The sequence below is a fragment of the Pseudophryne corroboree genome, chromosome 2 (genome assembly GCF_028390025.1).
Source record: "Pseudophryne corroboree isolate aPseCor3 chromosome 2, aPseCor3.hap2, whole genome shotgun sequence".
Lineage (NCBI taxonomy): Eukaryota > Metazoa > Chordata > Amphibia > Anura > Myobatrachidae > Pseudophryne > Pseudophryne corroboree.
Genome location: NC_086445.1, coordinates 186360717 through 186383478, shown reverse-complemented (window position 1 = coordinate 186383478; position 22762 = coordinate 186360717). Strand labels below are relative to the sequence as shown.

Here is a 22762-nt window from a genome sequence, read left to right as displayed (position 1 = left end):
TTGGTTGGTTGGCTGAACAGATCAGATAGCTGAAGTTCTAGATATTTTCCGATTTTAAATAAAAGTCAATAGACACATCTACAGTAACATGCATTTACCTTAAACAGTTGTGTTTGTGTGCACTCACAAATCTGTTTTCCAATTTGAAGACTCGTGGGAAGTCCCCTTTGAGGAGATTCAGGACCTGCAGTGGGTGGGCAGTGGTGCCCAGGGAGCTGTCTTCCTGGGAATGTTTCATGGTGAAGAAGTGGCAGTGAAGAAAGTCAGAGAAATAAAAGAGACAGACATCAAACATCTGCGGAAACTGAAACATCCAAATATCATCACCTTCAAGTGAGCAACAGATCTTTGCCTCTTACTGCCTGCAATTCAAATCTGCACTGACCCTATTACATGATAGCAAAAGCTTGCTTCTTCTAGAATGCAACAACATCAGAATGACTTAGCCATGTCACAAAACTATTACTCAAACTGTAATTAATTATGCTGATGCAGATGGATTGGTAGCTTAAAGGCGATCAAGACAACATTAAGAGAGAAGTTTCATTTTATTTCTAAAATAACCAGAACAGATTGGATTTTGGGCCTGATTCAGAGCTGTACACATATCACACATCTGCTGTGTCTTTGAAACATAGAATTTGATGACAGCTAAGAACCACTTGGCTCATCTAGTCTGCCCATGTACACGCCAGTGACGCGCAGAGAGGTGAGGCAGAGCCTTTCCTGTCATACTAACGTATACGCCAGAGTTTTGACTATATAAAGTATACGAATTATTCAAAGATTATATTAGAAATATCCTCTTTGTATTATTCTAATCATTTTTATAGTCGAAACTCTGGAGTAAAAAGTATATGACAGGTGAGGCAGTGCCCGCCCCCCCCCCCCCCCCCCCTATCTTTTCCGCATATCTCTGATCAAAACTCACCAGATTTCCAGCAGTATATACTGCTGCACCTGTGTGTAATGCCCACATGCACCCTTGGGCTCGTATATTGTGTGTGAATCTGGCTCTGGTACCAGTCAGTGCCTCCTGAGCCACTTACCTCACCGCACGTCCCTGGGACATGCACACACTTACAAACTAGGGTTAATTTTTTGTCTGGAGCCAATTAACCTCTGAGTATTGGAATGTGTGAGGAAACCGGAGTCCCCGGAGGAAACCCACACAAGTTCGGAAAGAACATACAAACTACACACGAATATAGCCTTGATGGTAATTGAAACTAGACCTAAGTGCTGTGAGGCAGTAATACAAACCTTTACACCATCCGTACTGCTCTGTCTTTGTGCTATGCTGATTCCACAGGAGGCGTCTTGTGTAAATAGAAGCACACTGCTGGCTTCTCTGAACCGCTGGTGTGTCCAAGATGCAGTATCGGATCATCTGCATGAATATCGCTCATCTGAGTAACCCTCAGGTTCAGGATGGCTGGGAAATTCATGTTGCTGAGGGCAATGAAGCTGTGTCCAAGGACGCAGCCATTGGCTTCAGCATGCTCAGAAAACAGGGCCGACATACCTACATTATCTGTAGCGCTGCTTGTTACTGCCCCCAGATATCAGTCATGCTGCAGCGTTTGGGGCACTGAGCGTTATCGCAGCCCCAGATCCAAATACTATCTCTATTTTAGGAACATAGGCCCTCATTCCGAGTTGTTCGCTCGCTAGCTGCTTTTAGCAGCATTGCACACGCTAAGCCGCCGCCCTCTGGGAGTGTATCTTAGCTTAGCAGAATTGCAAACGAAAGATTAGCAGAATTGCGAATAGAAATTTCTTAGCAGTTTCTGAGTAGCTCCAGACTTACTCAGCCATTGCGATCAGTTCAGTCAGTTTCGTTCATGGTTTGACGTCACAAACACACCCAGCGTTTGCCCAACCACTCCCCCGTTTCTTCAGACACTCCCGCGTTTTTCCCAGAAAAGCCAGCGTTTTTTCGCACACTCCCAGAAAACGGCCAGTTTCCGCCCAGAAGCACCCACTTCCTGTCAATCACAGTACGATCACCAGAACGATGAAAAATCCTTGTTATGCCGTGAGTAAAATACCTAACTTTTGTGTAAAATAACTAAGCGCATGCGCTCTGCGAACCTTGCGCATGCGCAGTAAGCGACTAATCGCAATATAGCGAAAATCGGCAACGAGCGAACAACTCGGAATGACCCCCCCATTGGCCTAGATTTATCAAGCATTGGAGGGTGATAAATTGCACAATGATAAAGTACCATCCAATCAGCTGTTAACTGTCATGTGTTTGAAAAAAAATGACAGTTAGGAGCTGATTGGTTGGCACTTTGGGGTCTATTTACTAAGCCTTGGATGGAGATAAAGTCACCAGAGATAAAGTCCCAGGCAATCAGCTCCTAACTGCCATGCCACAGGCTGGGTTTGAAAAATGTCAGTTAGGAGCTGATTGGCTGGTACTTTATCTCCATCCACTTTATCTCTGTCCAAGTCACAAGGGGGGTACACACAGAGAGATCCGCGTTTAAAATCTGACTAGATTGCTTAGATTTTAAGCACGGATCTGCCGTGTGTATGCCCCCCAGCGATAGTGATGCGCGGCCCCGCACATCGCTATAGCCGGTGCTAGATTGAGCCTGCATGCAGGACAGTCTAGCGGGTCGCTCACTTCACCGCTGTGTGAAGTGAGCGCCCCCCCGTCCGTCCGTCCCCTCCTCCTCGCTCAGCACATCGCGCTGTGCTGAGCGGGGGGAGATGTGTGCTGAACTGTCTGTGTTAAGATCACTCAGCACACATCTCTCCCGTCAGTACCCCCCTTTAGTAAATAGACCTCTTTATCACCATACAATTTATCACTCTTCAAGGCTTGATAAATCTGGGCCATTGTGTAGCAGCTAATATTTTTCTGAAGGAATATATTAAGCTAGGTATAGGATGGGAATAGATAAGGGGTAATGACGTAACTGATTGTGAACATTCACGTTGAATGGTTCGTGAAAAGGAGGAATAATAGAAAAAGAGGAATTGAGATCAAATTTGGTAACTAAAAATTGTGTGTTCACAATAAATACCATATTGTCTTTTAGTTTTAGTCCCCAATTACCCCAACAGGAACAATAAGGACTCAGCAAAGAGAGTCATCAATTTTCCTATTTAATGTTGTACTATTGATATTGCAATAACTGTTCATCTCCCATTATATTTCTACTACGTATCTATTCTTCTGTTATTACATTAACAACAGTGTAACCTAATACCAAAACATGCTTGTTCCGCATTTATACTATTGCCATTCCATAAAGAGTTAACAATCTTCTTGCGCTTCTATATTGCAGGGGTGTGTGCACTCAGGCTCCTTGCTACTGTATCCTAATGGAGTTCTGTGCCCAAGGGCAGCTGTATGAAGTCCTACGTGCAGGGAGGAAGGTCACCCCCTCCTTACTAGTGGACTGGTCCATGGGTATAGCAGGCGGAATGAACTATCTGCATCTCCACAAAATTATCCATCGAGATCTCAAGTCACCTAAGTAAGTGTCTGCTGTAATGTGTAATATCAAATATTCTGTACTGTACTAAATATCATTTGTAAACTGCTTTATCCTCTTTTGCAGACTGGGATTTGGGTTCTATATTAGTATTTGTTATGTTTATCCATAAATATATATATCAAAATAGAACTAATAAGGGGTTTTTGCTAACAAGGTTTCAAAATTGCTTCTGTCATATGATGTTATCATGAATCATCTATGTCAGTGATTTTCAACCTTTTTTTACTCGTGGCACACCGAACAAGGGCCCTCATTCCGAGTCGTTCGCTCGGTAAATTTCATCGCATCGCAGTGATTTTCCGCTTAGTGCGCATGCGTAATGTCCGCACTGCGACTGCGCCAAGTAATTTTGCAATGAAGATAGTTTTTTTACTCACGGCTTTTTCTTCGCTCCGGCAATCGTAATGTGATTGACAGGAAATGGGTGTTACTGGGCGGAAACAGGCCGTTTTATGGGCGTGTGGGAAAAAACGCTACCGTTTCCGGAAAAAACGCGGGAGTGGCTGGAGAAACGGAGGAGTGTCTGGGCGAACGCTGGGAGTGTTTGTGACGTCAACCCAGGAACGACAAGCACTGAACTGATCGCAGATGCCGAGTAAGTCTGAAGCTACTCTGAAACTGCTAAGAAGTTTGTAATCGCAATATTGCGAATACATCGTTCGCAATTTTAAGAAGCTAAGATTCACTCCCAGTAGGCGGCGGCTTAGCGTGTGCAATACTGCTAAAATCGCCTTGCGAGCGAACAACTCGGAATGACCTCCAATATTTTAAAATTGCCAAGGCACACCAACAGTTCCACACAGAAAAAAACAAAACACAAACATTGGCCCTCACAGTAAAAAAAAAAGAAAAGAAAATCCACACATACATTGGCCTACACAAAAAAAACAATCACATTGCTCCCCACATAAATCATGTTGCTCCCTACATAAATCCTACTGCTCCTCACATAAATCAATCACATTGCTCCCCACATAAATCCTATTGCTCCCCACATGAATTGTTCACATTGTTTCCCTCATAAATCCTTATTCTCCCCACATAAATCCTATTGAAATCCTATTATTCCCCACAGGAGAAATAAAATAACATATATTATCAGCTGTCCTCCTCCCTGTCCCTCAGTGGCGGGGGCTGTTCATAGTGGAGTTCTGCGAATACTGAGCAGCGGGCGGTCAGGCAGGTGTGGATGTGGGTGGGCAAGGAAAGCTGTGTATGCTGGCGGGAACTGGAAGATGTGTATGCAGGCGGGTGATATCACATCGTTTTCAAGGCATAGGTCATGGCCGGAGCACGACTGATCCTCTAAGAAGAGCCCGGGTCAACAGTTCACTCTGAAGGTGCAGGAAGCTGCACTGGCTCCGCGGCACACCTTGCAACTGGTCGCGGCACACTAGTGTGCCACGGCACACTGGTTGAAAAAGCCTGATCTATGTATACAGCTATATGAAGACTGTAAACATTTTTATTAACAAACAACGTAGTTAAAAACGACTTTTTACAATATTGCCAAAACTTTCCATTATCAGAATCTCCAAAATTTTCTAAGACAGGCCATACATCAGGCAGGCGATTCCTGACATCAGTCGGCAATCAAAAATGCTGAACAGCAGACATCGGTGATCGGTCAGAGAATCAGGAGAAAAACTGCATGCGTAAAATCCCTCATTTGCTGCACCTGATCATGTTTCAGTCTGAATCAGCGAATCAAAGGTTTCCATCATGTTGGATTTCTCTGATCCCCCGACCCAGGCATCGAGAGAACTGGTAATTGCCCCAATTCTCCCATTATGTATGGGTCCCTTAATACAGTAATATGATGCACTGCTACCAGAGGTTGTGCAGTGTCTCATATCCACCAGTTAGATACTATGGGGGGGAATTCAATTAGCCGCGATAAATTTCTTTGCAGTTTCTGAGTAGCTCGAGACTTACTCTGCCACTGCAATCAGTTCAGTCAGTTTCGTTCCTGGTTTGACGTCACAAACACACCCAGCGTTCGCCCAGACACTCCCCCGTTTCTCCAGACACTCCCGCGTTTTTTCCAGAAACGCCAGCGTTTTTTCACATACACCCAGAAAACGGTCAGTTTCCGCCCAGAAACACCCACTTCCTGTCAATCACACTACGATCACCAGAACGATGAAAATTCTTCGTTACGCTGTGAGTAAAATACCAAACTTTTGTGCTAATTTACTTGGCGCAGACGCACTGCGAACATTGCGCATGCGCAGTTTGCGACTTATCGCACCGATGCGAAGAAAAAGAACGAGCGAACAACTCGGAATGAGAGCCTATCTGTGGCCCACCCACAGAAAATGCGAGCGCATGCGCCCGCATCTTTTTCTCATTTTCTGCAGTTGGATCTCACACTGCGATCCAACCTGAATGAGGCCCAAAGTCTGGATTTTTTATCTGTCATTTCAGTGCACACATGAAAGTACTACCTCCTATCACACCCTGACAATCCCCTTATCTTACACTTGTTCTGTCCTCATCCGTGATTATACAGAACTGCTTTTATTTCAGGTGTCATTTGACATTTGGATTCTTTATTTACACTGGCTTAGGTGTTCCTCCTAATGTGCTTCCCCTGTCAAATGCACCTAAGTCAATTGAAAGTAATGGTTAAAATCAGGACACTTCCAAATGTGCTAATGTCCTTGGAAGTCATTCAAATATATTGTCCCATAAAATCATGTAATAATTTAGTTTTTGTGTGTAAAACAGGCGTATTATTTATTACTCTGTATCCTCCTAAGATCAGCACATAAACAGTGCGCAGCGCCATAGAATGGAGAAAGTCGTGGAGTAGAAATCAGAAAGTACCAACTTTAGTGCTGCAGTCAAGTATTTTTCTGGTTCTGCCTTTGCTGTAGAATACTGAAGTATGGGGCCTAAGCCTGATTTGTTAGCACATATGGATAGACAGATGGATTGGGTGATGACATTGATGACTCATGCCGTGGGCTGATTACATTTTAACGGATTATGTTTTAAACTTTAAGCATTCCAGCCACTGTACAAATAATCTCTGTCTAGTCTGGTTATCAGTAATATTGCAACCAAACATTGATAATATAGTTACTGTGTGTCACAGACTGCAATTAATGTCCCAACTCTGGTTTCTGCCATAGTGGGATGTAATCATGTGACCAGCGGTTGGGATCCCACCGATCAGTATGCCTGGACCCACTGGGCCTTTAATGATTGACACTGACTTGCCTGCGGCATTGAATGATATTTCTATGACCTTGAGAAGGTGACAGTACCTAGGTTTGTGCCACTAGGCAGCTGTTGGCATAGGAAGGACAAGGGACAGGACACCAGTAAACTGGCCAGAGTTTAGGATGGGCAGCTTAGTTCCAAAGTCTAAATCGTAGTAGCCATATGTCAGAGTTCCGGGCAGACAGGGAAGATCAGGAATCAGGCTGTGTTAGTATCCGGTAATCATACAATACCACACATAAAACTTTTTGCACAGACCAAGTGTAACGCACAGTAAAAAATAAGAAGGAACCATTGGTATGGGCACTCACCTTTGGCACCATGCCCATCACCATGATTAGAAGGACAGTAAGCTCCTCCAAGCAGGCTTTGTGTATCTCACCTAAGCACAGCCATCTTTACCATATGCTTTACAGTATGTCACTGGTTTTATTTATACCATGAGCTCCTCAGTATTTAGTGCTGCATAATATGTTATAAAGCTTATAGTATCTGTCAGTTCTAGAGTGGCGCTGTGGGTTGGATATCTGTCAGTTCTAGAGTGGCGCTGTGGGTTGGATATCTGTCAGTTCTGGAGTGGCGCTGTGGGTTGGATATCTGTCAGTTCTGGAGTGGCGCTGTGGGTTGGATATCTGTCAGTTCTAGAGTGGCGCTGTGGGTTGGATATCTGTCAGTTCTGGAGTGGCGCTGTGGGTTGGATATCTGTCAGTTCTGGAGTGGCGCTGTGGGTTGGATATCTGTCAGTTCTGGAGTGGCGCTGTGGGTTGGATATCTGTCAGTTCTGGAGTGGCTCTGTGGGTTGGATATCTGTCAGTTCTGGAGTGGCGCTGTGGGTTGGATATCTGTCAGTTCTGGAGTGGCGCTGTGGGTTGGATATCTGTCAGTTCTGGAGTGGCGCTGTGGGTTGGATATCTGTCAGTTCTGGAGTGGCGCTGTGGGTTGGATATCTGTCAGTTCTGGAGTGGCGCTGTGGGTTGGATATCTGTCAGTTCTGGAGTGGCGCTGTGGGTTGGATATCTGTCAGTTCTGGAGTGGCGCTGTGGGTTGGATATCTGTCAGTTCTGGAGTGGCGCTGTGGGTTGAATATCTGTCAGTTCTGGAGTGGCGCTGTGGGTTGGATATCTGTCAGTTCTGGAGTGGCGCTGTGGGTTGGATATCTGTCAGTTCTGGAGTGGCGCTGTGGGTTGAATATCTGTCAGTTCTGGAGTGGCGCTGTGGGTTGGATGATTAGCTTGGCAAAATATCCAAATAACAGGCCAAACAGTTAATGTCGGTATTCCGACGTCTACAATTTGACTTCCGGCATCCCGCCAGCGGGAATCCTGACCAGATACCCAGTTAATGTAGCATGTTAGTTAAACCACTACTGCCCCGAGCCCCTGTTGTACATTTGCAATTTGCATTGTAGACCAGTGAGAGGCGATGTGGCATTTGTGGTACAACTGCCAGAGTAGGTCATGCTGCAGCTATGACGCCAAGGCTCACTGAGACCACTCTTGGGCTTTCAGTTCTGGAACAGCAAACCCCCCAATTTTCCATTGAGTGTTATGCCATGTAGCACTGGGGTGGAAACAGAGGTTGGCGTTGAAGGAACAGAACACTGCTTGCACAGAGCGCTCTTTTTATTCAAGTTTAACTAAGGAGAATAGTGGAAAAGTACAGTGCAAGCTGTAGAGTGGCTTTGAGATTAATATAAGGTTTAGAATGTTTGTACTCCAGTTACTGTTTCACACTTATAGTCATTGCATCAGTTCTGTATTTTTACCATGGTGTTATCAAACCTCGGTACAATATATGTACCACTGCCATGCATTGAAATAGAGTTGGTTTTATTATTATTATTTTTTATTGAGTAGATTTTTAGAGATTTTGCATTAACACTCAAAATAAACAAAATAAAATAACAGTTCAACTGTATTCGCATTGCAGGTAACAGACATTGTACATGACCATATAAAAACAGAATATACTGTAGAACACATCACACTGAGAATAGTCAGAAGAAGTAAGTGAATATTTTATTAGAAATATTAGTAATAGGGGTCAATCCAATTACTAGCAGTGTTTTTGTGGGTACGAGTTAGCACGGCAGCCTGAACTTGCATAAAGCTTCTTGCAGTCCTATTGTGGATATTTGGGCTGAGAATAGGCCGCGAGGGGTGCAAGTTGCGCTGCCATTGTCAGCGTTTCAACACTACAGCAACTCGCACCCTTCACGGGTAATTGGTTTGACCCCATATCCATAGTGGATTGAATAAATATAAACAGCAAAAAAGTATTAGAAACAAGATTAAAAAACAAAAACAAATAACCAAATAAAATTACCTAAGCCGTACTGTCCAGACGTATAGAGACACAACATACAGCTGTAAGATAGGATTGGGTTCTGGGATCCCAACCAGCTCTCAGGTAACGAACCACACCCGCACATGAGATAAAGGACCTTATTCAGAGATGTATGCAGATTGCTGCATACGCTGCAAGATCTGCCACCATCTCTTCACATGCTGGGGGCCACCCAGCATGTGTGTGGCGCTGCCTCACGATGCGTGGACGCATCGAATTAAGGCTGACTGCGCTGTCAGGCGGCCTGTCACCATTTTTTAAATTGGATCGGCTGCGTGTGATGTCACACAGCCGCCCCGAAAACTCTCCCAGCATGCCCCTGTTCGGCCCGCCACGCCCGCAAAAGGCTGCGTCGCCTCCCCCAAACGCCCGCCGCTGTCAGTCATCTTCCAGTCGCATCTTTCCAGGATGTGGCCGCAAAGAGAAGGGTCGCGTATGCACACTGTGGCCAGTGCATGTTTGAGGACTAGATGGACACGGCTGCTGCATACAGTCGTGCGGCTGCTTCCTTGTCTGAATCAGTCCCAAAGACAGCATGATGGCTGCCTCCCAGTGAATGGGTGGTCCCCAAGTGTGATACAGCAACAGATTAATCCTGGATATGAGAAAGGACATACCTTGATGTCTTCCACCAATTCCAAATACGTTCAAAGTTATATTCAGAGACAATCAAGCATGAAAATCAGGTCACAAAGAAGCCGCCCAAGAGCAAGCTACACACACCTTAGCTAATGTGCATAGCTGAAATGCATACCGTCTACTGTATGTGTCTAAAACGCCACCTACCAACGCCTCCAGACAACACGTTGCCAGTGTAAGAACAGAAGGGGAAATGCAGTATTGGTTACTACATGTTTGACTTTATCCCAGAAAACACTGACTACTGGGCATTCCCAAAGGAGGTGCCAGAAAGGAACCCTATCAACTGGGCAGTTATGAGAAGTATCAGACACCCTGCCCCAAAATGTCAGTAATCTGGCAGTAGATAACTAAGTTCTGTACTTTATATACAATTGTTTTTGTTGGAACCTTTCGGAGGCAGTAGATATTCCGGGAAAACCAAGTACGTTTTTCCGTTCCACATCAGATTGAGATTCCCACCTTAACTTAAGACCTTGTAAATCAACTGCATGAAGATATGATAAAGTGACAGAATATGGGCATGAAATAGTACTACAGGAGTCTAGAGAGGAGAGAAACAACATAAGTGGGGAGTATGGTACGGGCGGGGGTCCGTGTGGAAACTAGGAGGATGGTTCTATTATTTTTTGGAAAGTACATCATATGTATTACTCCTTCTATACACAAATCAGATACAGGCCTAGAATGACCTGTCCAAGCTTTACATTGAGAACATTAAATGGGCACATACTGTTTTTTTGTGATAGTATTGTCTTCTGTATATATGATATGTGGTAAGCATGAGCTGCATTGCATGTGCCTAATTTCTATGTTTGTAAAAATGTCTTAGCGACATATTTATAATGAACCCTTCTCCCCTCTATGTAAATATAGGAACTGGCTTTTGTTCCAGCACCAATTGTTTTCTATTTTCTCTTCTGTTACCCACAGTATGCTGATCACTTATGACGACTTGGTAAAAATATCAGATTTTGGTACTTCCAAAGAGCTGAGTGACAAGAGCACTAAAATGTCCTTTGCGGGAACGGTAGCCTGGATGGCGCCAGAGGTCATACGCAATGAGCCTGTCTCTGAAAAGGTGGACATCTGGTGAGTGGATTATGGATGTACAGTGTATCATAACTAATGTAACTGAAAGGGTTGGATACGGGATCCCAACGGTTAAAATCCCAACACATTTAGGTAAGTAGGCTAACCCTCACTTTTACCATCCCCTCCCACAGCCTAACCCTAACCCTACCCCTCATACTTGCGTTCAGGATTGTGACCGACGTGATTCCGGCATTGGGATTCTAAGCAGTGTTGGATTACGATTCCGGTCTTCCAACTACATCCCAACTGAACCATATCTTAAATTAAATTATACTTCCCTGCTAATGCATTAACCGTAATTTTTTAAGGTTTGTTATATTTAATAAAACACTCTTCCTAAAAAAAACAAGCATAATATAACACAGTATGTATGTAGTGCTTGTATTAATGAATACCTTTCCTCTGTGTTGTTACGTAGCATGTGACTATTTTATGACGGGTCCATTATAGTGTGCTGGGGGAATTCTGTGTTGTTTTATCTTGGGAGGCAGGACCATACCTGATTATTTTAGTACTCCCCCTTCTATACGTCACCTTTCATCACCGATTCCACCCTCCATTTCTCTGCACCACCTTCCCTCACAAACACACTCATCTGCTTTTCCTCGGTTACTTACAATAGGCTCCTCTTTCCACTGACAGTATTGAGAAGCGCTATGGTAGGCAGAGCCGGCCCTAACCAATATGATGCCCTAGGCAAGATTTTGGCTGCTGCCCCCTAGTACTGCCGCTAGTTCTGCAAGAGATGCCTGGCATGAGTCAGCTGGCAGCTCTGCTAACGTCGGGCGCATTTTGTTTATGAAAATGCATCTTATTTGAATTACTATGTGGCTAGAATGCACAAGCAGCTTCTGCTGATTAAAATTATATGTGGCATGCCTATATTCTGTGTGCGACTGCGGCTGTATCTGCATATACGTAATGCTACATTACAGTGATTTCCAGGAATACACGCAACGTAGCATTTCGTGATGCAGATACAGCCGCAGTCACACACAACATACACACAACATATAGGCATGCCGCATATCATTTTAATCAGCAGAAGCTGCTGGTGCCCCTAAGCATACCAAATGCCCTAGACATTTGCCTAGTTTGCCTATACCTAAGGCCGGGTCTGATGGTAGGTAACTAGCTCCAGATTCTGGAATTCATGACCTTCATTATTCCCATATTTAATTTCCTGCACATATAAAAGATAAACAACAGGTTGTTTTGTCAGTTCTGTACTCGATTACTGTATTTAACAAGGATAGACCAAGAAAACATTTTAAGTTAGAGATGCCATCAGATCCTGTTGTGTTTATGACTCACAAAAGATTGTTACACTAATGGTTTGTTGTATGTGGACGAATACATTATATCCACATAAAAACATGGATAGCTATGACCGCGATATAGAACTAAATTGCCCTTTTACTGAGTTGATATTTGATTTAGTTACAGATTTATTTTTCTGTTTGTTTGTGTATTAAACGGTGGACATAGGCATTTCTAACAGCTGGTCTAAGCTTGCCGCTCACCATAAAATCCACAACATGTTGATGACAATAGAGAACCGTTGACTTTAAAAAAATAATAATAATTAAATTATAATAGGAAATTATTTCCTGACACAAGAAGCGTAGCCCGCATTACACCAGGGGGGGAAATTAGGGATATTTGTCAATTAACAGAATACATCAAAGTGTCAGTAAACAAGAGATACAAATGGATCCAGTGCGAGACGACATCTTGCAATGTGTGATTATTGTATCTTCAGCTGCGCTGAGCTTGTGTAACCCTGTTAGTGTAGTGACATTTCATGTAGTAGATTCTACATGCTGAAGTCTTGCTTATCCGTAACATGTCAGTTTCTTCACAGGCAGCAGTCTTAGAAAACCTTTCCTTGGGGAGAATTACGTATCAGCCAACTGGCAGGCTGCCCAGTTAGATGGTCCAGGGAGCCCAAGACTCTGTGTTTCCATTTACTTATATTAGTCATTTTTTCCACTAAGTTTGGTGGAGCAGGACCCTGGGAGGGGGGAACCGCGGAAGGAAAGGTAGAAACAGTATGTGGTAATACCCAAATGCATTTGGAAACATCTTTGTATCATTTAACCCAATGGTTCAGTAAATCATTAATCTCACTATACACCCAAATACCTAAAACTACCCAAAATGAGTTGTCATTGTATTTTAAGACATTATGAATGGGTGTAAATTCAAACATACAAAAAACATAGTTAATACATTATTCCCATAATGTAGCAGTATCTTATGAGAGAAGGGGGCCCAAGTGCACTCTGTGAGTGCCCACTCCTTGTGCCACTGCATGCACAGTGTAGACCAGTGGTTTACAAATATTTTCAGAATTTTTTTCACGGCACCCTTAGACCAAAAATTTCTTATTGAGAAATTCAGAATGAAATATTAAATTAAGTAGATCGCATTTATATGTCATCCTTAGAGTCAGTTGTGTGGTGAGGGACAAGATTTGCTTCTGTTTGTCCCCATATTTTATGACTGACAGCTATTAGCACTAGTTTTGCCTATTATATTCACCATAAATAATTTGAACTGGTCCTGGACCACCAATCCAAGGCACCCCTGCAAGTGTCCCGAGGCACCCCAGGGAGCCACGGCACACAGTTTGGGAACCACTGGTGTGGACTCTAGAAATCTGCGGGAGCCTACTGCACATGCGTATTTTTCTCTTTTGCACACAGGAAAATGACACTACTGCCATTTTCTCTGAGATTTTCCATAGCGGCAGCCCCAATGTAAGTATATTGAATGGGTGCAGGGTTTGCGCACCCATTATCGGTACGCCAATGCCTTCATGAATCATATTGATGCTCCTAAGCAGTAAAAATATATTATGAGTTTTATTATTATTTATTAGTATTATAAATGTAGATCTACACTATACTTGCCATAGGGACTCCCAAATTTCAGGTTACTCAAAGCAGCCATCCCACATAGATTTTGTTTTTTTCTTTAAATAAGTTCAGTACCCTTATGCTACCTATCATTTTCTTAACTGCCCTTCTACAAATCATTAACTCCTTTTCAAAATCTCTCTGAAGTCATTGCTAGTTATAGCCATGGTCATAGGTTGCTTAAGTATTTTATTGACTTTGGGGGTAATTCAGACCTGATCGTAGCAGCAAATTTGTTAGCAGTTGGGCAAAACCATGTGCACTGCAGGTGTGGCAGATATAACATGTGCAGAGAGAGTTAGATTTGGGTTGGTTATTTTGTTTCTGTGCAGAGTAAATACTGCCTGCTTTATTTTTACACTGCAATTTAGATTTCAGTTTTAACACACCCCGCCCAAATCTTTCTCTCCCTGCACATGTTATATCTGCCCCCCCTGCAGTGCACATGGTTTTGCCCAACTGCTAGCAAATTTGCTGCTACGATCAGGTCTGAATTACCCCCAGTACTGTTGTTCTCATGAGAAAATTTTGGATATGGGAGACTCAACCTGTAATAAATAATTTTCTGTAATGCCGATGACCTATCCATCTCACACCCTCATACTAAAGAGGAGTTCAAGCTCTATTGTTACCAGTCCTATAGTGCCACAGCCAGTACAGTAACACATCATGTGGATTGCTAAACAACAACTTCCATAAATTCGATGTCTTGGTCGGCTAGGATGAGCCTCAGTGATATTCAGGGAATATATGGACAAGCAAGAGTTGAAGGTTGAATAGAATAAGGAATTTAGACCCCATTTAAACACAATTTAAAAAAATAGCATTGCTGCACTAGGTTGAAAATATGTCTCAAGCAAAGGGATTAATATTATTTCCAGATGCCTTTACAGGATTACTAGAGAATTAAATGGTAGTGTATGTCATACTTGCCTTCTGTTTAGACCTTCCCTGCAGGAAATCCTGGAGGGGAGTCTATGGGGAAACTGTGCAGTGACGCTGTTGACATTACCATGGAGTGGGTATTTTGCAGGAATTCTGTGCTTATGTTTGGGCTACAAAATCGCAACCTACTTAAATGAGGCCTCATATGTGCACTGCGTGGCTGTTCCTGAGACGCATACATAGTGGCTGAGCAGGGGCGGTTTAAGAGAGGCAAGAGCCCGTGTGCAGGCTCTGTGCGACCCCCTCCTCTCTGGCAGTGCAGTAGGCTTTGTACCAGAGTATACTGGGCATGCACAGGTCTCTGGGAACATGGCGCCTGTGCTGTGTACCTGGAGATATGTCTACTTCACAAATCTCAGGGAAGATGGCTGCCACGCCATTTTCCTGGTGATTTCTGTCTGCAGCACCGGCCAACTTGGGAGTCCGGAGAGGTAAGTATTATTTTATATGGGGAAAGGGAGTGCGGTGTGGACCTGTATGCACCACCCATTCCACACCCATTATATATACGCCAAAGTGGCTGAGGTTGCAGGCACCTGGGGAACCTGATTTAGGGCTAATGCAGGAAGATCATGTGTCTGCAAGCTAAAAACCATGTCGCCCAATGATTTTACACCAGTCACCATCATTAGTATTGGCACTTACACCAGCCCATGTTGGTGCAAGATATTAATCAGAAACAGCCCTCTCTTCCCTGTATTCGTGCCTCAGAATCACACAGTGCTTTACATACATGCCCACATTACTCCTAGGACACTCCCACATCAGGCCCGTTACATATGATCACATTGTTCCTGAAACGCCCTTTCTCAGGAAAGTTATATGACTATAGGGCCAGATGTACTAAGCCTTGAAAAGTGATACATTTCATAGTGATAAAGTACCAACCAACCAGCTCCTAATTGTCATTTTTCAAACTCTGCCTATAACATGGCAGTTAGGAGCTGATTGGCTGGTACTTTATCACCGTGAAGTTTGTTACTTTTCAAGGCTTAGAACATCTCCCCTAGTTAGGGGTCAATGTACTAAGTCTTGGAGAGAGCTAAAGTGGAGAGATATAAAGTACCAGCCAATCAGCGCCTGTCATTTTTCAAACACAGCCTGTAACGTGACAGGATATGATTGGCTGGTACTTTATCTCCGTCCACTTTATCTCTCTCCAAGGCATTCATGGGGTCTATGAGGTCTATGTACTAAGCCTTAAGGGTCTATTCATGAAGCAGTGAAAAGCGTGGAGAAGTGAGCCAATGGAGAAGTTGCCCACGGCAACCAATCAGCATTGACGTAACATTTATAATTTGCAACTTCTCCACTGGCTCACTTCTCCACTCTTTTCACTACTTCATGAATAGACTCCTTAGAGAGAGATAAAGTGGGCAGAGATAAAGTACCAGTCAGCTCATAACTGCCATGTTACAGGCTGTGTTCAAAAAATGACAGGAGCTGATTGACTGGTACTTCAAGTCTCTCCTTTTTATCTCTTTCCAAGGCTTATGCATGGGCCTTATGTAAGCTTTGGAGATGCATAAAGTGGAGAGAGATAAAGTGCCAACCAATCAGCTCCTTTCCTTTTTCAAACACAGGTGTCTATTCATGAAGCAGTGTGTGGAGAAGTGAGCTAGTGGAGAAGTTGCCCATGGCAACCAATCAGTGTTGAGGTAACATTTATAAAATGCATTCAATAAAATTACACATAGCAGCTGATTGGCTGCCATGGGCAACTTCTCTACTGTCTCACTTCTCCACACTTTTCACTGCTTCTTGAATAGACCACACAGCCTGTAACGTGGCAGTTAGGAGCTGATTGTCTGGTACTTTATATGTATCCAATGCTTAATAAATAGACCCCATAGACTCCCAAGTTCCTTGTGACTCAGAATAGGATGGAGGTGCGCAAAAATTTGTAAATTCAGTTTGTGCTGTATGCAAAAACTCACCATTATATTTGTGAATACAGTTCTATGTGTTGCAGAATCAGGTCCTATACGTTTGTCAGTGTTACTTGCCTTAATTGTTGCTACCCTGTACCAAAAATGTACATCCGTAAAGCTGATACGTTTGTCAAATAATATATATATTTATTTTATGTATATTTGTAGCGGAGTATATAATGCCTTCATATGTATATGTCTCACATTTGTAACCACTATCTTCCTTCCTTTATTTTCTCGCATTTAATTCCTTCCTATCTCTCCATCCCTGCATCCCTTCCTTTTCTTTGTTCATTCTCTCCAGTCAACAGCTCGCAGTAATCTATGAAAGGAGGGTCATTATCACTGTTTTGTGGGGGCACACAGCGTTTCTATGGAGATGTGGGATTAGTGTCCATCTGTCATTGTGTGTGACCCCCTCCTGAAAGGGCAGCGTCACATTATATCTTGGCGCTGCTGGCACACAGGCACACATACTTGCACGCACTCACTTAGCTCTCATTTGCACTAAATAAGCTTCCCGAGGACATGTTGCAGATGGGACCTCATCTCCTGCCGGCTCCTTCTAATCAAGACAGAGATGAGTCATTATATGAGAAGCTGTAAATAAACCTACAGAAAATTAATCACTAATGTCTTTGATTTGGGATTATTCCTGACGAGAAAAAAGATAGAAAAGATTTATTTCATCTGGTTTTCAAAATGACATTTAATGAGTGTGAGGTACTTTCAAGAGTGGAGTGAGTAAAGTAATCATTGCTACAGTAAGCGTTACACATATATAATGGTACTATGGTACTGTACATTATATATTACCTACCATTCGTTAACATACAATTTACAGTGTACCTCCCATCTCTGCTATATGTAAGTAGCCAGTCTGTAGGCGGCGGCAGAACCTATATTCAGGCAGTTCACTAGTACACAGATTCAGTAGGAATTAGTGAATTCACTTAGGGGGACATGTACTAAGCAGTGATAAAAGTGGAGAAGTATGCCAGTGGAGAAGTTGCCCATGACAACCAATCAGCATTGACGTAACATTTATAATTTTAATACTATAAACATATGCAGAGCAGCTGATTGGTTGCCATGGGCAACTTCTCCACTGGCTCACTTCTCCACTTTTAGCACTGCTTAGTACATGTCCTCCTAGGACTCAAGGCACCGCATGCCCTGTGCCTCAATGATGGCTCTGGATTCTAGTGATTTGAAAGTTTGATTTACCCCAGAAAACAGCTGCTCACACTGTAAGTCCTTTATGAGGCGTACACACTGAGTGCTAGAAATCTCCTTGGTTTTGTGCAAGTGCATCTGCATTATCTGCTCAGCAGACTTCATTATGTACAGTATGTATATTCTGTGTTCTCGGGAGACATCACTGCAACCCAGTGCGCTGAGGTGTGGAGAGACGAGAAAACCTACAGAGGCGCATTGTGTAAAAGTGTAAACATCACAAACATCCAGCCTCCTCATGTCCATTCATTAAAATAAACTTTACAGTATTCTCCTAAAATACTCAGAGTGCACCTATAGGGACATGTATCATACCTTCTAAAGAGTGGAAAAGTTTCCCTTACAAACCAACCAGCTTCTAGCTCATTTATCAAGTATATTCCATAAAACGCTAAGTAGAAGCAGGGGCGTTTTAAGAGCAAAAATGACCCGCATTCAGCCTCCGTTGTGGGCCCCCTCCTCTTCGGCATTGAATATACTCTGGCTTCAGTCTACTGCGCATGCACATGTCTCCAGGAACATGGTGCCCACACTTTGTTCCCGGGGACATCTCTATTGCGCATGCGCAATCATAAATGGCTGTGGTGGCCATTTTCCATGTTATTTGTGTCCGCAGTGCAGGACCGCCGCTGGACTCCAGAGAGGTAAGTATAATATATTGGTGCAGGCTGTGCCGTGTGTGTACCGCACACCTTGCACCCATTATAGAAATGCCTATGGGTAGAATTCATCTCCCCCTAGAGAGGTGGTTCTTCGCTGAAGTGGGTCCCATTTAAAGTACAGTATTGGGCACTACAGTATTAAAATCCTATTGTTGAAAGGAACTGCCCATGCTCTGCATACAGCAAGGAGCGGCTCTACAGTGCGTCCCCTGCACCCCTCTATAAAATGTCACTAATGGTTTGCCACAAAAGGAAATCCTTGCCATATTGAGCTATCAACCCATGATCCTGGGGGGAAATGCCAGTGCACATGTTATATGCTTGGTGCATGATGGGAACCAAGATGTTCTGCACTTTTGCGATTCATAAATGACCTAATCTGTGTAGGGAGCAGGTACAATTATTGCATATACATATACATACCTTGTAACATAGGTTGTGGCTGCAGTGGAACAAGAACGCTGGACCACCCACATCCCATTTCTATTTCCTAAAAGAGCTTTTAATGCCATTCTAGGTGTCCACAGCACTGTCCATCTCTGAGGCAGCTCAGTCTTCTGCATCCGGGCAAATCTGTCCAGATGAACAGAAAGTGACAAAGGCCTCATATCGGGACTGTCCTGCACCGATTACATCGGGACTATGCGCTCAGCGTCCAGATTTGTGAATGAATAAATAGTGCATGTGTGAAATGCCTCTAAGATGTTAATAGCTAAACATTGGAAGCCCCCTCTGCCTCCCACCTGTGATGCTCTTGTCAATACGATGTGGTATATTTCATCTGTGGAACATATTACCTCCCTTCTGAATAATACTCTTCCAATCCTTAATATCACCAAGTTTGGAGGCCCTGGCTTTTATTTCAAAGCTGTCCCATGCTGGGGACTCATTAGTAGTGGGCCCTCTTGCTGTACTGCTTTCTCCCCCACTGTTTCCCCTATTTTCCTTTGTCCCTATCTTGCCTCATGTTGTCCTCAGTAGATTTGCTGTACTTATGTCTTTCTTTGAAGGATATTGTTGGTCTGTTGTTTATTTACTAGACTTCTGTTGTATAGTTATGAGGTAGAAACCCACTGCATTTCAGTGTGTTGTATAAGAGGCACTTCTACCAGCCCTATAGCATGACAGCAGTGCACCCTGAATCTGTACCGCTGCCCCTAGCGAGGCAATACGATGTTTATACAATCAAATTTTGCTGTGGTGCGCTCCCTGGGTTACTTGGGCAATGTTCACTCTTCAGAAGGACGGTGTTAAACTCTGATGGGGATGTTCTTTTTTCGGCAATGATTCCCCACTCCAATTCACATAATTTTACCATAGAGATGAAAGAGAAAGCGATATATAGTGAAGTATGTTCGGAATGAGTTCTGTTTACATTAATTCAATTAACTCAAATATATCTCAAAATTTGGAATCCCCCTGAATTAGCATACCCACGTACCAGATTGTGTGGGGTGTCAGTCGTGCCCACCCAAATACGCCTGTGGTATTGCTTCCACTGATTCCTAGCAGATCTCCTCCAGGATATTCCACCACTTCACCACTCCGTTTTGAGTTATGTCCCCTGTAACCAGCCTGTGTTGGAGTGTGGACTCTGTAGAAACTAGCGATGACTACTGAGTTGCTGTCTCAACACAATGACGATGTGCTCGACGCTGGTATTCCGGCTGTCAGGATGCCGGCATTGGTCTCCTGACCGCCGGTATCCCGATAGCCGGGATATCATAGTGAATCCGTCATAAAGTCGCACACCAGAGGGTTGGGAGGGATGAAGGAATTGCCCACAGTATCCAGTCAGTTAGTAGTACAGTCTTTGAAATGACAGTAGCTGGTTGGTATGAGACCAGAATATTGTTGGAGGATAAGCCTATCCAGGTGTGGGTTGGAGGCTGCCACCTTGGAGGAATAAGTTACCGAACCCCCCAAATCCCCCCTCCTTTTTTTCCCCCCTCTCTCAATATCACTATTTGTTGATTATTGTTCTTGGTTACCTTTTATATGTATTAAGGAAACATTCTTTTCTTGATACTTTTTATGTTTATACTGTTTAAGAGTACAGTTCACACTATGGGCCGGATTCAAATGTCCCCTTCTCCCATCCGCAATCACACCCGCTGGCAGTATTGTAATGTTACTGCGACAAGTTAATTTCAGCTCGCTACCACCGGGGGTAGGGAGCCGAAATGTGCGTAAAGAGACCTGTTTCATGATCGTGCCTATTACTTTAATCGGGTTTAGGTGCTTTCCGTGCCAAAACCCGTCTGTAAACGCCGCAGTCAGCGCGATAACGGGAAGGCATTTGAATATCACCCCTCTATCTCCGGTCACTTTAGATGGGAGATCGGGGGTGCAATAACATCTGAATTCCCCCCTATGAATATATGTGCTATACTTTATATTTATTGTACTTGTGCGGACATTTTGTTCCCTCTTGTTTTTATTTCTCTGACGTCCTAGTGGATGCTGGGAACTCCGAAAAGACCATGGGGAATAGCGGCTCCGCAGGAGACTGGGCACAACTAAAGAAAGCTTTTAGGTCACCTGGTGTGCACTGGCTCCTCCCACTATGACCCTCCTCCAAGCCCCAGTTAGATTTTGTGCCCGGCCGAGGTTGGATGCACACTAGGGGCTCTCCTGAGCTTCTAAAAAGAAAGTATATAATTAGGTTTTTTATTTTACAGTGAGACCTGCTGGCAACAGGCTCACTGCAGCGAGGGACTAAGGGGAGAAGAAGCGAACCTACCTGCTTGCAGCTAGCTTGGGCTTCTTAGGCTACTGGACACCATTAGCTCCAGAGGGATCGACCGCATGGAACTGGCCTTGGTGTTCGGTCCCGGAGCCGCGCCGCCGTCCCCCTTACAGAGCCAGAAGCAAGAAGAGGTCCGGAAAATCGGCGGCAGAAGACATCAGTCTTCACCAAGGTAGCGCACAGCACTGCAGCTGTGCGCCATTACTCCTCATACACACTTCACACTCCGGTCACTGAGGGTGCAGGGTGCTAGGGGGGGGCGCCCTGAGCAGCAATAAAAACACCTTGGCTGGCAAAAATACCACAATATATAGCCCCAGAGGCTATATATGTGATAATTACCCCTGCCAGAATCCATAAAAAAGCGGGAGAAAAGTCTGCGAAAAAGGGGCGGAGCTATCTCCTTCAGCACACTGGCGCCATTTCTCCCTCACAGCTCCGCTGGAAGGAAGCTCCCTGGCTCTCCCCTGCAGTCTACACTACAGAAAAGGGTAAAAAAGAGAGGGGGGGCACTAAATTTAGGCGCAGTATATATAACAGCAGCTATAGGGGACATAATTCAGTTAGTCCCTGCATTATATAGCGCTCTGGTGTGTGCTGGCATACTCTCACTCTGTCTCCCCAAAGGGCTTTTGTGGGTCCTGTCCTCTGTTAGAGCATTCCCTGTGTGTGTGCGGTGTGTCGGTACGGCTGTGTCGACATGTTTGATGAGGATAATGATGTGGAGGCGGAGCAGATGCCTATAGAAGGGATGTCACCCCCTGCGGGGCAGACACCTGAGTGGATGGACTTATGGAAGGAATTGCGTGCACGTGTCGACTCCTTACACAAAAAATTTGACGACATGCCAAATGCGGGACAGCCGGCTTCTCAGCTCGTGCCTGTCCAGGCGTCTCAAAGGCCATCGGGGGCTCTAAAACGCCCGCTACCTCAGATGGCAGACGCGGATGTCGACACGGATACTGACACCAGTGTCGACGACGATGAGTCTAGTCTAATGTCCACTAAGGCCATTCGTTGCATGATTGAAGCAATGAAAGAGGTGTTACAAATTTCTGATATAAACCCAGGTACCACTAAAAAGGGTATTATGTTTGGGGAGAAAAAACTACCCGTAGTTTTTCCCCCATCAGAAGAATTAAATGAAGTGTGTGAAGAAGCGTGGGCTTTCCCTGATAAAAGATTGGTAATCTCTAAGAAGTTACTAATGGCGTTCCCTTTCCCGCCAGAGGATAGGTCACGTTGGGAGACACCCCCTAGGGTGGATAAAGCGCTCACACGTTTGTCTAAAAAGGTGGCACTACCGTCTCCGGATACGGCCGCCCTCAAGGAACCTGCTGATAGAAAGCAGGAGGCGATCCTGAAGTCTGTATATACACACTCAGGCATTATACTTAGACCAGCTATTGCGTCAGCATGGATGTGCAGTGCTGCCGCTGCGTGGTCAGATTCCCTGTCAGAAAATATTGACAAAAATCTGCCTTGCCGATTACTC

At 44.2% G+C, this 22762-nt stretch overlaps 1 protein-coding gene across 2 annotated transcripts in view; it reads left to right on the top strand.

Annotated features, from left to right (window-relative positions):
• MAP3K12 (mitogen-activated protein kinase kinase kinase 12) overlaps positions 1 to 22762 on the top strand; it is a 217806-nt gene that overhangs the window by 153193 nt on the left and 41851 nt on the right. For both annotated transcript variants that reach the window (XM_063952144.1, XM_063952145.1), the window contains exons 3-5: positions 150 to 333; positions 3303 to 3494; positions 10662 to 10820. In XM_063952144.1, the coding sequence (XP_063808214.1) occupies positions 150 to 333; positions 3303 to 3494; positions 10662 to 10820 (535 nt within the window). The remainder of the gene's footprint in view (positions 1 to 149; positions 334 to 3302; positions 3495 to 10661; positions 10821 to 22762) is intronic.